The sequence below is a fragment of the Pteropus medius genome, unplaced genomic scaffold, assembly GCF_902729225.1.
Source record: "Pteropus medius unplaced genomic scaffold, Ma_sr-lr_union100, whole genome shotgun sequence".
Taxonomy (NCBI): Eukaryota; Metazoa; Chordata; class Mammalia; order Chiroptera; family Pteropodidae; genus Pteropus; species Pteropus medius.
This window is the reverse complement of record NW_024350927.1, coordinates 10,057,124-10,069,012: the sequence shown is the minus strand read 5'-3', so window position 1 is coordinate 10,069,012 and position 11,889 is coordinate 10,057,124. Positions and strand designations below refer to the sequence as shown.

The 11,889-nt window shown below is 59.2% G+C and overlaps 1 protein-coding gene across 3 annotated transcripts; it reads right to left on the bottom strand.

Annotated features, from left to right (window-relative positions):
* Positions 1–1,475: 1,475 nt before the first annotated feature.
* Positions 1,476–8,245, bottom strand: CUNH1orf174 (chromosome unknown C1orf174 homolog). 3 transcript variants are annotated; one of them, XM_039842367.1, is made up of 5 exons: positions 8,097–8,245; positions 3,775–3,885; positions 3,299–3,370; positions 2,461–2,925; positions 1,476–2,039 (listed from the first exon to the last, which is right to left on the bottom strand). In XM_039842367.1, exons 1-5 carry the CDS (start codon positions 8,109–8,111, stop codon positions 1,935–1,937), a joined length of 768 nt encoding a protein of 255 aa, XP_039698301.1. In that variant the 5' UTR covers positions 8,112–8,245; the 3' UTR covers positions 1,476–1,934. The 3 variants fall into 3 exon arrangements, with proteins under 3 accessions (XP_039698301.1, XP_039698302.1, XP_039698304.1); XM_039842368.1 differs by lacking the exon at positions 3,299–3,370 and having other exon boundaries at positions 8,097–8,244; XM_039842370.1 differs by lacking the exons at positions 3,299–3,370; positions 3,775–3,885 and having other exon boundaries at positions 8,097–8,222.
* Positions 8,246–11,889: the final 3,644 nt, after the last annotated feature.

Sequence of the window (11,889 nt, the reverse complement as noted above, 5' to 3'; positions counted from 1 at the left end):
AGTCCTGAGTTCTGTGACTCACGGAGCCTGAGGCTGGTGGAAGGGTCATCGGGGTGCTTTCGGGGTGCACCTATAGGCACCCCACATTGCTCAGGCACCTGCACCATCACGCGCTGCTTAGGGACAGGAACACAACCCGAGAAATGTGTCGTTAGGGGATTTCGTCGTGTGTAACCATCAAACCCGGACGGCACAGCCTCCCCCACACCCGGGCGGTCGGGGACAGGCTCCTGCTCCTGGGCTCCGAACCTGTACAGCACGTTTCTGTAGAAAATGAGATCGAACCAAGCCCAGGAGAAAGCGACGCCGTCGAGGGACACGGCACACACGAGCTGGATGAGGCTGCTGCGGCCAGCATGCAAGTTTCACGGCGTTTTTAATAAGTAGAGTCCATTCTAAACGGTAAAAAACGTAGCACGGCGAGACTATAAACCAGTAATGGTCGTTCTTCATCAAGTGTCACGTACTGCACGTAACTACGCGCTGTCCTCGTAGAGCTGGCGGCTCGTTTGTTCACACGTGAGCAATGCGTGGTGCCGTGACAGTACGCCGCCGTGACGTCGCTGGCGGTAGGACGTTTTCAGCTCCATCACAGTCTCATGGACTGTCATACACGGTGCCCATCACTGCCTGACAGGTCGTTACTTACGCGGTGCTGTGGGTCACTTTGGGACAACCAACACTGGTGTCTCTATCCACTGGCAAGGATGCATCGCAAGGTGCTCCCTGACGAGGGGGGCCGGGCCTCCACACCCCGCCATGGAGGGGCTCGGCCCTCACTGTCCACTAGCCTCATAGAAGCATGGCGCCGGGGAACACGGAGCTGTAGCTCAGGACAGCCAGGTGGAAGATGCACAGGTGCGGGGAGGGGGTGGGGCTCTCATGCCCTCTCCAGGCCCCGCCCTCCCCGGATCCACGTGTTCACGCGCCCGCAAGCTCTCCGAAGGACAGACCAGCTTCCTCCAGGGTTTTCATGGCGGTTGTGTTACAGAATCATGACTGGCTAAGGAAATGGCCACTGATGATTGATTCAACCTCCAGGCCCTCTCCCCTCCTGGCAGGTCAGGGTGGGACAGAGCTTTCCAATCCTCTAACCACTAGGTCAGTTCTCCTGGCAACCAGATCCCACCCTTCCTAGGGCTGCCTCGTTAACATGACAAAAGACACTCACAACACTGAGGAAATTCTAGGCTGTTTACAGAGTGAGGGCAGGAACTGGGAAGAAGACCATGCATCTTATCAACCATAAGATGGCCTGTCCCTGCCCTGTGTCCCCACCACACAGGGCGGACAATGTTGCAAACAGCCTGCACAAGAGGAGGCCACAGCCAGGCCTCAGGCCTAGGCTGCACTCGAGGCCCTGCCTCCGGCGGGCGCTGGGCGCAGAGGCTGAGGGGCTGAGCGGCCGAGGATGAGGCAGGACAGGGTGCGCTTGCTCCACGTGGCTCTCAAACCTTTCAGGGACATGTGACTTCTTTAAAAACGTTTTCAAAATATATTTATTTTTTACCATACGCATTTTGCTAAATTTCCAAAGTAGACGCTGGCTCTCTGTACACAAAGAGGAAGGTTCTGTAAGAACCGTCGCTGGTCGCCTGCAAGAATGAGCTCTGACAACGGAGCATCAATGCCCACGTCGTCAGAACCAGAGTTAGGTGCAGCGCGTGCTCACAAGCCTCTCGTTAGCCCAGGCCCCGAGCCAGCGCGACCACCGCCCCCTCGGCGCTGCTGTCAGGTGCGACGCTGGCGCCCGAGGGGCAGCCTTCCACCCCCGGCGGCGTCAGTTCACCTGGTCACCGCGCTGTTGACTTTCAGGGGTCAGCTCAAAAGTGATGACGAACACGCCCTCTTGGAGATGACTTTTTATCAACCCAGTATGCTAAACCGCCACATCGTGAACTGCACGAAACAGAGAGGCCGTGGCCGCGTTCGCTCTACGTCTCCGCGTCCTCCTCCTCCTCCTCCTTGGCGCGAAAGTGCATCTTCCTGAACTCCCGTCTGCTCACCGACGGGCAGGACGAGGACGCCGGGGGGAGGTCCTTGGGGGAGAGAACGGGCTTGTCACGTGGGCCCAGGGCGCTGGCACGTGCCTCCACAGCTCCACCTCCCATGTGGGGTGCAGTGCGGCCCCCCAGACGGCAGCGCTCTCCCGATGAGGGCGAGGGCAGGTCCGCATGGCGGGGGAGACAGGGGCTGAAGCCCGCGAGCGGGGTGGCTGCTCGCAGACCAGACACGCCGTCAGCACCTTGCAGGAGGCCGGCACCCCCGCTGGGGCCCCCAACCCAGGGAAATGGCAGAGACTCAGCTTGGAGCGCGCAGGTGCCGTAAGGGGGCGATGCTGTGCTTTCTCCGCCGCGTCCGGCCGTTGGGACACCTGGTTCCGTGGGGCGCAGTCCCCGCATGCAGCGACGGAGTGCAGCCCGCACAGGTGCCCGGGGAGGGAGGCCCCAGGAGCCTTACCTGCATGAGCTCGACATTGCCGAAGAACCGGCTCACCGGCATGGGCTGATTGCTGTCGTCGTCCAGGAAGACGCTGCTGTCCATGAGAAGGGCGTGCGTGCACCCGCCCCGCACGGCCACGCCGCCCTCGGCCTCCGTCCCCGGAAGGGCGCTGGGTTTTGGCGGGGCCAGGTCCTCCTCTGTCTCCGCGGAGCGACCGTCACTCACTGCTCTGGGGTGACTGAGGGCAGGGCCTGCCAGGTCCTGTGCTGCAGGAACGCCCGCTTCCTTTCCTGGCCGCGGCGGGCCGTCCTCGGCCAAGGCTAGAGGCTCATCCTTACACGGGGTCTCCGGCGGCACCGCGGGCGAAGCGACACGATCACTCTTAGGGACCAGTTTCTGTAACTCCGACTTCACGAGCTGACCTTTGTCATACTTGAACTTCTTGGAAGTTCGCCTGTCGGGGCCTTTGTGTGACGAGGAAGTCTGTCGAGAAAGGAGGACATCAGGGAAGAGCAGACACATCTAGGGGTAAGAGGCCGATGGCAAGCCAAACGGTGTCGACCCAGAGGCCGGCGGTGGCCCCACGCGGACCTCGGCAGACACGGAAGCACGCAGTGTGCTCGGGCCACTTGCTTCTCTGCTGCCACCAAAGGGCCAGCTGGGGAAGGGTCTGGACCTGGCCTCAGCCCGGCTCCCACGCCTGCCGTTCGCAGTAGGGGTGTCGGGAGGCATGCTCGGAAGCCTGGTCTGACAGCTTACAAACTAACAAGGAGCCCACGTCCGTGTCCGCGGCCTGGCCAGAGAGGGAGCCGCAGGCGGGCAGAGCCGGTGCCTGACACGTACCCATGAAAACGACCTTGGCGTTCTCACAGCTGCACTGAGAAAAATGCCAGCTGCGGGTGTGAATCCAGTCCCAAGGGGACCCGAGCCGTGGGTACGAGGACGGCGTCACTCTGACCGGTGACACGGGGCTCCTGTCCCCAGCCCACTCCACCCTTCTCCTACAGCCCCTCCGGTGGGCGGGACGGCGCCGTGCCATCCCTACGGCCCCTCCGGTGGACGGTGCCATCCCGCAGAAGGCTGCACCCGGCGGAACGACCAGCAAAGGCGGCTGAGCCTGGGCCTGACACATGTGCCCGTCAGCTGGTTGACTCTCCCATGGCAGCCCCTGGACCGGAGGGTGGACGCTGCCCTGATGGCCGACAGAGCCGTCACCTTGCCCTCTGCTACCTGCGCAACCCCGGCTTCTAGGCGAGCACACTGGAGGGAAGGTCCCGAATGAAACGATCACCCGCATCAGGGCCCCGGTGGTGGCCTGGTGGTGAGGCTCACCTGACAGGCCGTCCTGGCAGCGGTGGCGACACCGACGTCCCGAGCAGAGGCCGAGCTGGCCGAACACGGCTGGGCTCGCAGGCGCGCCGAAGCCCGCACTCCGCCTGTGAGCTGGACCAGAGACAAAGGTGTCAGCTGCCATTCCCCCAAGGAGCTGCGGCCGGCGGGGTCCCCACTGCAGACGGACCCCGCGATGCCGTCACCGCGCGAGGACGCCCGTGGCCTACACGTGAGGATCCCCACGAAGCCGAGTCACACGCAGGGCCCCCTCTCCCCACTGCCTTGGAAGCTTGGGGTAACGGCCTCCCCATCTTCCACGCTCCAGGAACCTCCGCTCGTAGGTTAGCACATGTGAAGTCCACTCCCCACGGGTTTAGAACATGCAACACGTCTCCTTCCTCAGAAGGTTCTCCAACCTCTACGTGGTGTCACGTTCCAGACAGGAGGAAACGCGGAAGACAGGCAGCCGCCCTCCCAAGACCCACAGACACTGGCTGGCAGGTCTCAATGCTATCAGCTCACAGCAGCTGACCATTGTCTGAGGCATCTTAACGTGAACAAACTGGCCACCTGCGTTTCACTCTGAATACAAAGGAAAGGCTTTGAACGATGAGAAAGGAATTCATTAGAACGGTAAGACTTGATTTTATTTGGGAATAACTCAGGTCTTTAGCACAGGGTGTTCCTGCACGTACTAGCAGTTTCCCTAACGTCAGACCACCAGTGTCTGAGCTCTGGTCCGGCACCCTGACCGTACCTGGATTGCAGGTTTCCCACTGATTCCTTTTTCTGGCCGGAATGGATACTACATACACTTAAGAAACAACAACAGTGAGCAGTGTAATAACGGGCAGATATCGTAAGTGACAAACTTGAAGGCTGTCATTGAGAAGGCTCTGGAACTGGGAACCTGGAAGGGGACAGATGAAGGGCCGCATGGTCAGGAGCGAAAGGACATCAAAAAGGAGAGGAGCTGGTTTAGAAATCATGACGATGGCACCCCATCCCTGTGCCCTGCGGCCCACGGACTGACATGCAGCTCGGACCAGGCGCTCCGGGCCGGGAAGGTCCTGCTGCCGGGCGCTGGGTCTGGGCTTGCACGGTGGCAAGAGCAGGGGGTCTGCTGACAGTCCTGGCAGCCACACGGAAGGAGGGGGCCCACGGAGGCCACGTGGTATCTCTCACAGGGACAAAGCCCTACTGCTCAGTCTCCCAGAAGCGCAGTCAGGCCCGTCTCTGGAAGCGGGCGTTTTCGGTCTGAGAAAGCAGGCCGCGCTGCCCTGTCACGGGTCCTGCCCCAAACGTTTTTGTACATGGACTGTGCTTGGCTCTCTGGGGGAGGACTGGTGCTGACGGCGGCGGCTGCTGTCACAGGGTGTCGGTGACCAGGGCCTGTACTCGAAGCTCAAACAGCTTTAAAAGGGGCAGCGTCCCCACTTCAGTGAGGACTTGGGTGAGGAATCTGTTTGAGGTCACATAAGTGCTGTCTGCCTTCAAAGACCCTCTGAAGTTGCTTCATCACCCACGATTCCCCCAAGCGTGAGCTCCCAGAGTCGTCACGTGACACTGCCCGCCACTCAGTGGGGCTGGACAGAGAGCCTGTCGCCCAGCTCTGGGGTCCTAGGCCGTACAGGCCCTTCTCCAGGATCCCTGGTTCCGAGACCTTGGGAGTGAAAGCCGGCTCACACCCAGCTCTCTGGGCCCTCTGCAGAGGTAGACTCGAGGCTGCGGGCTGAGGCCAGGGGCTGTGGCTGTCGCAGGCACCTTGAAGGCCACGTGTGGTCCGCCTTAGACATGTACGAGCTGGGCAGGTGGCCTTGCGGCTGCAGTTTAATCCTGGGCATGGTGACCTGAGGTGCTGGCTCCGAATGCCAGGAACCTGTTACCTGTTACGTGTCTTCTAGCTCGGAGAGCTGCTGCTCAGCTGCGCCACCTGGCTGCAGCTAGGCAAACAGGCCGGACATGGGGACCTGTCCACCCTTCAGGTCTTCCTCCCGGCAAGCAGACCGCTTAAGGTGGACGGCGAAAGCACATGTGTGGTTTCCCAAACAGGGAGGGAGAGGACAGCCTCCCGACGGGACAGCACAAGCAGCCTGCTGCCCTCGCCCCGGTGAAGGTGAAGGTGAAGGGCATTGAGAACCAGCTACTTAAAGCCTTTGGAAATGGTCCTGTGCGCAAAGAGCGGATTAAGAAACAGCTATTTGAGAGGATCCATACAAATTTGTGAACCAAGGCACGAGTGTGTGGTATCTGAACTCCAAGCGGCCCCAGCAGAGAACACAGGGGGCCGTCCCCCTGCGGCCAGCCTGGAGCTTCCTTCCCAGGGGAGCAGGAGGGCAGCCTTCTCATTCTCCCCTTGTCCCACCCGATGTGAGGCTGAGCCCCGAGTGAGTGCGGCTGAGAAGCGGGGCTCCCTCCTGTCCAGACCAGCGGAGGCTCCGCCGTGGGCACAGGGCGGACTAGCGCCCATCACCCTTGCCCCTGCTTGTGAGGTGGTAGTCCCCTCCGCGCCCATCGGATCTCAGGCTGCTGTCACTGTCCCCCTTCCCCTGAGCATTCAGCTTCTACAGCAGGGGTGTCACAGAGAAGCCTATCACCGTCCCTAACTACACAGAGCTCTGGCTCAGAGATTCTGCCTAGGGGAGAGGTGGGCATCTAAACAGAGAGCTGACTTCGTCTGCAGCAGAGTTTGGAGAAGTTCATGCTTAGGGGGCTCTGAAGAACCGGGGAGGCTGTGAGGAGAATCCAGATGAACGGGGCGAGCCAGTCTGCGGGAGGGAGGGCCAGGGAGTAACAGGCTGGAGGAGCCCTCCCGGGGTCACGACGAGTACCAGACACAGACCTTAGAAGCTTCCTTAAAAGAAGCCAGGACGTGACTGGATCCGTCTGTAGAGCAACTTGCGCCCAGGTCACAGCAGAAAACAACTGAGCAATCAGCCGACAATTAATGAAGTTGAACAGCTGGGTGTGGTCAGAGACGGAGGCACTGGTGGCCAGGGTGACAGAGGGCACACCCGAGGCTGCCCTGGAGGCGCACTGGCAGCGCTGACACAATGATCTGCCCAGTCACTCATCAAATAAAAAGCTTACTGGGGTGGGGGTGGGGACCAGGACCCAAAGTTGCTATGTTATCTAAAATTTCCAGTTTTCAACAAAAAATTATGAAGCATGCAAGAAAACACGAAGCAGACCCACACACCGGACTGAAAGCAGACAAGAGCACCGCTTGCGAGAGAGGCCAGAGGTTGGATTCTCCAGAAAAAGGCTTCAAAGTAGCTATTACAGACATTTTCAAAAGACGAATCATAATTAAAGAAGTATAAAAAGACTTTATAATATTGCACCAAGAAGAGAATGTCAATAAAAAGATGAAATCTAAAAGCCAAATGGAAATTCCGCAGCTGAAGGCGTAACCTAGAAAGACATCTGAGGGGCCCACGAGCAGACATGAACTGGCAGAATGTGAATGAGCGAACTTGAAGACAGAATGACAGACACGCAAGCCGAAAACCGGAGACGGTGCCTTAGTGGGTCTGTACCAAGAGATGCGGGGGACAAGCAAGAGCTCTGCAGGAGCAGGTGCCCGCAGCTCTGCAATTAAGCTGGTTCGGCTCCGAAGCTGAGTGAGCACGGGTATGTCCGACCTGCCGCGGCCGCTGGAAAAGGCTTTTTCTAAATAGTGAAAAAGATCCGAGAACGCGAAGCTAGAAAACAGCCGCTTTAATCCACTTATAAGAGGGACAGAACAAATCAGAGACAGGTCGAAGAAAACAAAGGGAAAATGTCGTGGGTGCACCCGCCGGTATCCACGACGTTAACGGCGAACCGGACAATTTAACCGCACGGCAGGGACGTCGGCCTGGAAAAGCCCCGCGCGCACGCTGGCCGGAGGGGACACTGTTATGTTCCAGCCACGAGCGCCAAAAGGGTCGGGATTCACGCCTTTGGCGCGGCTCCCCCGACTCAGGAGGCCCCGCGCCCCCTGTCGCGTCAGGGGCCGTCTGCGTCGCAGCCCCCTCCGTGGTCCACGGCCTCACCGCTCAGGCCGTGCCTGGGGCCGGGGCCCCTCAACCTCCACCACGCTGAGGGGTGGACCCCACATCACCCTCCTCTGCACGTGAGGTAACTGGGACCGAGCTGGGGTCACATGCTGACTGACCCCAACAGGAAGGCGAGAACCCCTGGCCGGCGGCGCCGGGGACGCCGGGGTCCAGACCAGCCTCCCCGGGGCCGTGGCCGGGGACGAGACGTCCCGTGGGCCCGCCTCGGTGCCGCCGGCCGCCTCGCCCCGCACGGCGCCCGCCCGGCCCCGGCCCGCTCACCTTCCGGCTCCTCATGGGTGTGAGAGGCGCGCTGCCGCCCCAGCAACGCCGCCCCAGCCCCGCGCTAAGGCGAACGCTTCCCAGCGGCGCGGCGACCCAGCGGCCCTCGGCCCGCGCTGTGGCGTCTGACGTCACCAGAAGACTGGCCAATCACAGCCCGGAATTCCACCCCCGCGGCACGTGACCCAACAAGGCTGGCGCAGGACGTAGCGGGAGGGGCGGGGCCATGTTTGTGAGGGGCACTTCCGTCGCTGCCGCGGCAGCCGCCAGGTTTAAGAGGGGCGGAGGCCATGTTTGTGAGGGGCACCTGTCTTGTAGCCCCTGGCCTGTGTCTGGAGGGTGGAAAGTGACTCTCCCTGCTGGGCTCTTTGGCCAATACTTTCTGAGCGCAGTAGGCAGTGCTGGAGTGGGCCTGGCCTGGGGGCCACCAAAGCCGCCTTCCCTTGGAGGTCGTACTGCGAACCCTGCATGGTTCAGCATCTCCTGCTTTGCCAGAGAGGCTCATCACCCTCTGCCGTGGGCTGAGCAGCCCGCTGGCGGGGTGAGTTTAGCTGCACTCCACTTGCAGGCAGGTGGATTCCTGGGGGGGGCACTGCCGGGCAGCGTTGGGTAGGACCTGGTCTAGGACCCCAGTGCGGGTGCATGAATGAACCCCCGCCTTAGACCCTGTCCCCCTTCTCATCACCCTCGTGGAAAGGACAACAGCTGGCCACTTTCTGTAACTGGCTAACTCCCTAGTAATAGCCACATTCTTCCTGTTGTTAACCTAAAAATAAAAGTCTTTTCAAAGTGAGAGGCAACAAGCATTTATTTGGGATCAAAGAATAGCTATTTGGGAAGCACTGATTCAGACAGAAGCCTAAATCGCTCTAATTAGGAGTCAAAAGCAAGGGATATTTTCGTGAAAGGGAACAATCACATCAGTATAAGGAAGGCATGGCTGTTGATGCAGAAAACAGTGACGTTAATTCCGAACAGTGTTTTACATTTTCAGTCACTTCAGCCCGGTAGTCATATCTGCTTTCTTGTTATCTTTGCAGACAGTTCTTTGGGACAGGGGCTTAGGCCCCATCCAAAGGTTATTTTGCCCTATTTTAGCATTCCAAAGGGTTGAGACACGAGAGGTACAAAGCAGTGTCTCTGGCGTGGCAGCTCTGGCTCCATTTGCAAGTGGCTCCGTTTATATTATTTATTACAGTGGGCTCTAACCCCGGCACCCTGTGCCACTCTCTGCATCCCTCCTCTGCCTCAGTGAGGACTGGTCATGGGGAGCCACTTGGTCCCCTTTCCAAAGCCCTTGGAAGCGTACTGACTCTTGTCAGCCCAGGGAGGTGTGTTACCAGATGACTTCTACAAAGGTGCAACCCAGCCTTGCCTTTAAACCCTCCAGGCCACCAGTTCCCTGGGCTCTAGGACATGCACCTCAGAAAAGAACACGGGGCGGGTACAAGGCACTTGCGGGGCTGAAGGACCCCCAGCCCTCCCTGTGACCGCAGATGGCTAGCTGTGCCTCCAGGAACCAGCCTTTGCTGGTGGGGCAGAGCAGCTCCCCAGCAATCGCACGCGTGCTTCGCAGATAAATGAGCGCGGTGCCTCTTTTTTTTTACGATCTTTTTTAACAGGTGAGAACATTTGAATCAGGCAGTTTTGTCAGAAGCATTAGGTTTTCCGGTTAAAGCTGTAGAGGTTGAAGAGGGGACTGTGTTGCGCCATGGCCCCCGTGTCCTGCTGGCGGGTCCCTCCGTGCGCTGTTCCATAGCGGAGGCGTGATTCATACTCTTCCTGGCGCATTAACGTTCTCTGCTCGTCTGGAACGACTCTCTCAAAGCCTGGACCTACAGGCGATGCCTCTTTTTAGTGTATAAAAAGTAAGTCCTTCAGGGTCCGCCAGCTCTTCCTGCTCCTCAGGTGATCCTTCAATTACACGGCACGTAGGGCCGTGCATTTGGCACTGAGTGAAGACACGTGCAGTCCTCCCGTGCGTGTGCACGCACAGACAGCCACCCTTTCTCCTCCCCAGTCCTGTGCTTCGTTCCGGGCTATTTCCCACGGAAGGGAGAGGACAAGTGTGGACTGGCGGGAATCCATTTGAAGAGAAAACGAATGTAACTGCCCTCTGTTGAGGAAGAAAAAACAAAGCGATACCGTATGAAACACCTAACCTGTCTCATTTTTACGGAAATTGGTTTTATAATAAGCTGGCTTCAGTGGTTTTACCTGGGAATCCTCCAGAGCTCAGTTCTCACAAACCAGGGGCTGACTGCCGCGAGCCACGGTTCGCTTTATGGCTGGTTATGGTTAGTGTCAGTTTGTAGACACGCCGCTGGGCTTGAGCCTGACCATGGCTCTGGCTTCTCCATGCCACCCAGAGTTTACCATCCTGAAGGGGCTCTTGACCTATGTCCACAAACACGCTCTGCTCCCCCCACCCCCTTTCCCACCCTGGTAACCTGGTGTTTCCAGCCCCTCAGCTGCTCAGGTCCGGCACCCAGGGCCATCTTTGACCCCTCTCCTCCACTCCCTCTTTCGGCTACATCTCCTCCTCTCCTCCATTGCCCCCACCCCACCTCCATCCATTCCAGTAGCTGTTTCTGCTGATCCTAGGCTGCAGGCCTCACAGCTGGTCCCCCTTCTCCTCTTGCTGTCCCCTTATGACTGATGGCCCAACGCCCTGCTAAAGCCCCTCAGGGCCTCCCAGCTTCTGGGATCAGACCAGTGGTCTCATTGTGACCTGCAGGCACATAGCAGGTGCTCTCAATGAATGTCTGTCTAGCATGAACATGTGAGAAACCCTGCAGTCTGCCTGCCCCCACCCCCGCCTCCTCCAGACTCAGGTCCCAAAGGCCCCCACCTGGCCACTCCTCCGCTCACTGTCCATGATGGCTTTTGCCCTCCGGCTGGCTGTTTGTCATGGGAGACCTCTGAACCTCGACAGCATTTTAGCTCCTCCCCACCCTGCACACACTGTGCCTTGCCCCTCTGCCCTGGAAGAAAGCCGTCCCACAGCCCACTTAGCCCACCCTGCGCGCCATTTTGCCCGGTGATTCTGTTCTTCAAACCTCAGCTCAGCCGCAGTCTCATGTCCTGGGGGGAAGGGGCATTATCGGATATGTCCCCTACCCCCGAATTAAATCTGCCCGTTTTTCACTTTTAGCATTCTGCACGTTTCCTTGCCACGGTGGCAGGTGGGCTCTCTGCTCCCCCTGCCTCCCGGAGCGGGGCACCTTCATTCCTTCATCCCCTCGTTCAGCGTGTTTGCTGAGTTCCTGTGTGCGGCCCAGACCTAGCTAGGCCGAGGGTCACAGTGGAGGTGGGCTCGAGCCAGAGGCCAGGCCTGCCTTTCGCATGCTTTTAGTCCTGTGTATGTGCATATGCATGTGTACATGTGTGTGTGTGTACATGTGTGTGCGTGTGTGCATGTGTGTGTGTGTGTGCACCTGCGTGCGTGGTGAAGGGCGTTGGTATAACAGTCACAGGAATAACTGTAAATGCGCAAAAGGGAGCACCCCAGGGAAGAAGCCACATCATGGAGCTTGGGTGTAGACCTGCTGGGGACGTTAGGTAAGGAGGACTTCCTGAAGGAGGCGGCAGTAGACCCAGCCCCTTCCAGGCCCAGCAGGAGGGGACAGGCAGGAGCTCAAGGAGGAACCGACATCCAGCCGAACCCCCTCACCACTGGCGGAGGAGCCATTCTGGAATTTTCTCCCTGTCCCCCACCTCCCAGGCCACCACGGGGGGGGTTCTCATCACCTTTGTGGTCGGACCCCACGTGGTTGTGACCTCCTTGGAGGTG

Bases quoted from the DNA above. Each gene is read 5' to 3' on its own strand.
- CUNH1orf174 (XM_039842367.1), bottom strand. The intron at 3,371-3,774 runs GTGAGCCTCACC...TCGTACCCACGG, and splicing joins CTGCCAGGACGGCCTGTCAG to CTCGGGTCCCCTTGGGACTG. The intron at 2,040-2,460 runs GTAAGGCTCCTG...CTCTCCCCCAAG, and splicing joins GCAATGTCGAGCTCATGCAG to GACCTCCCCCCGGCGTCCTC.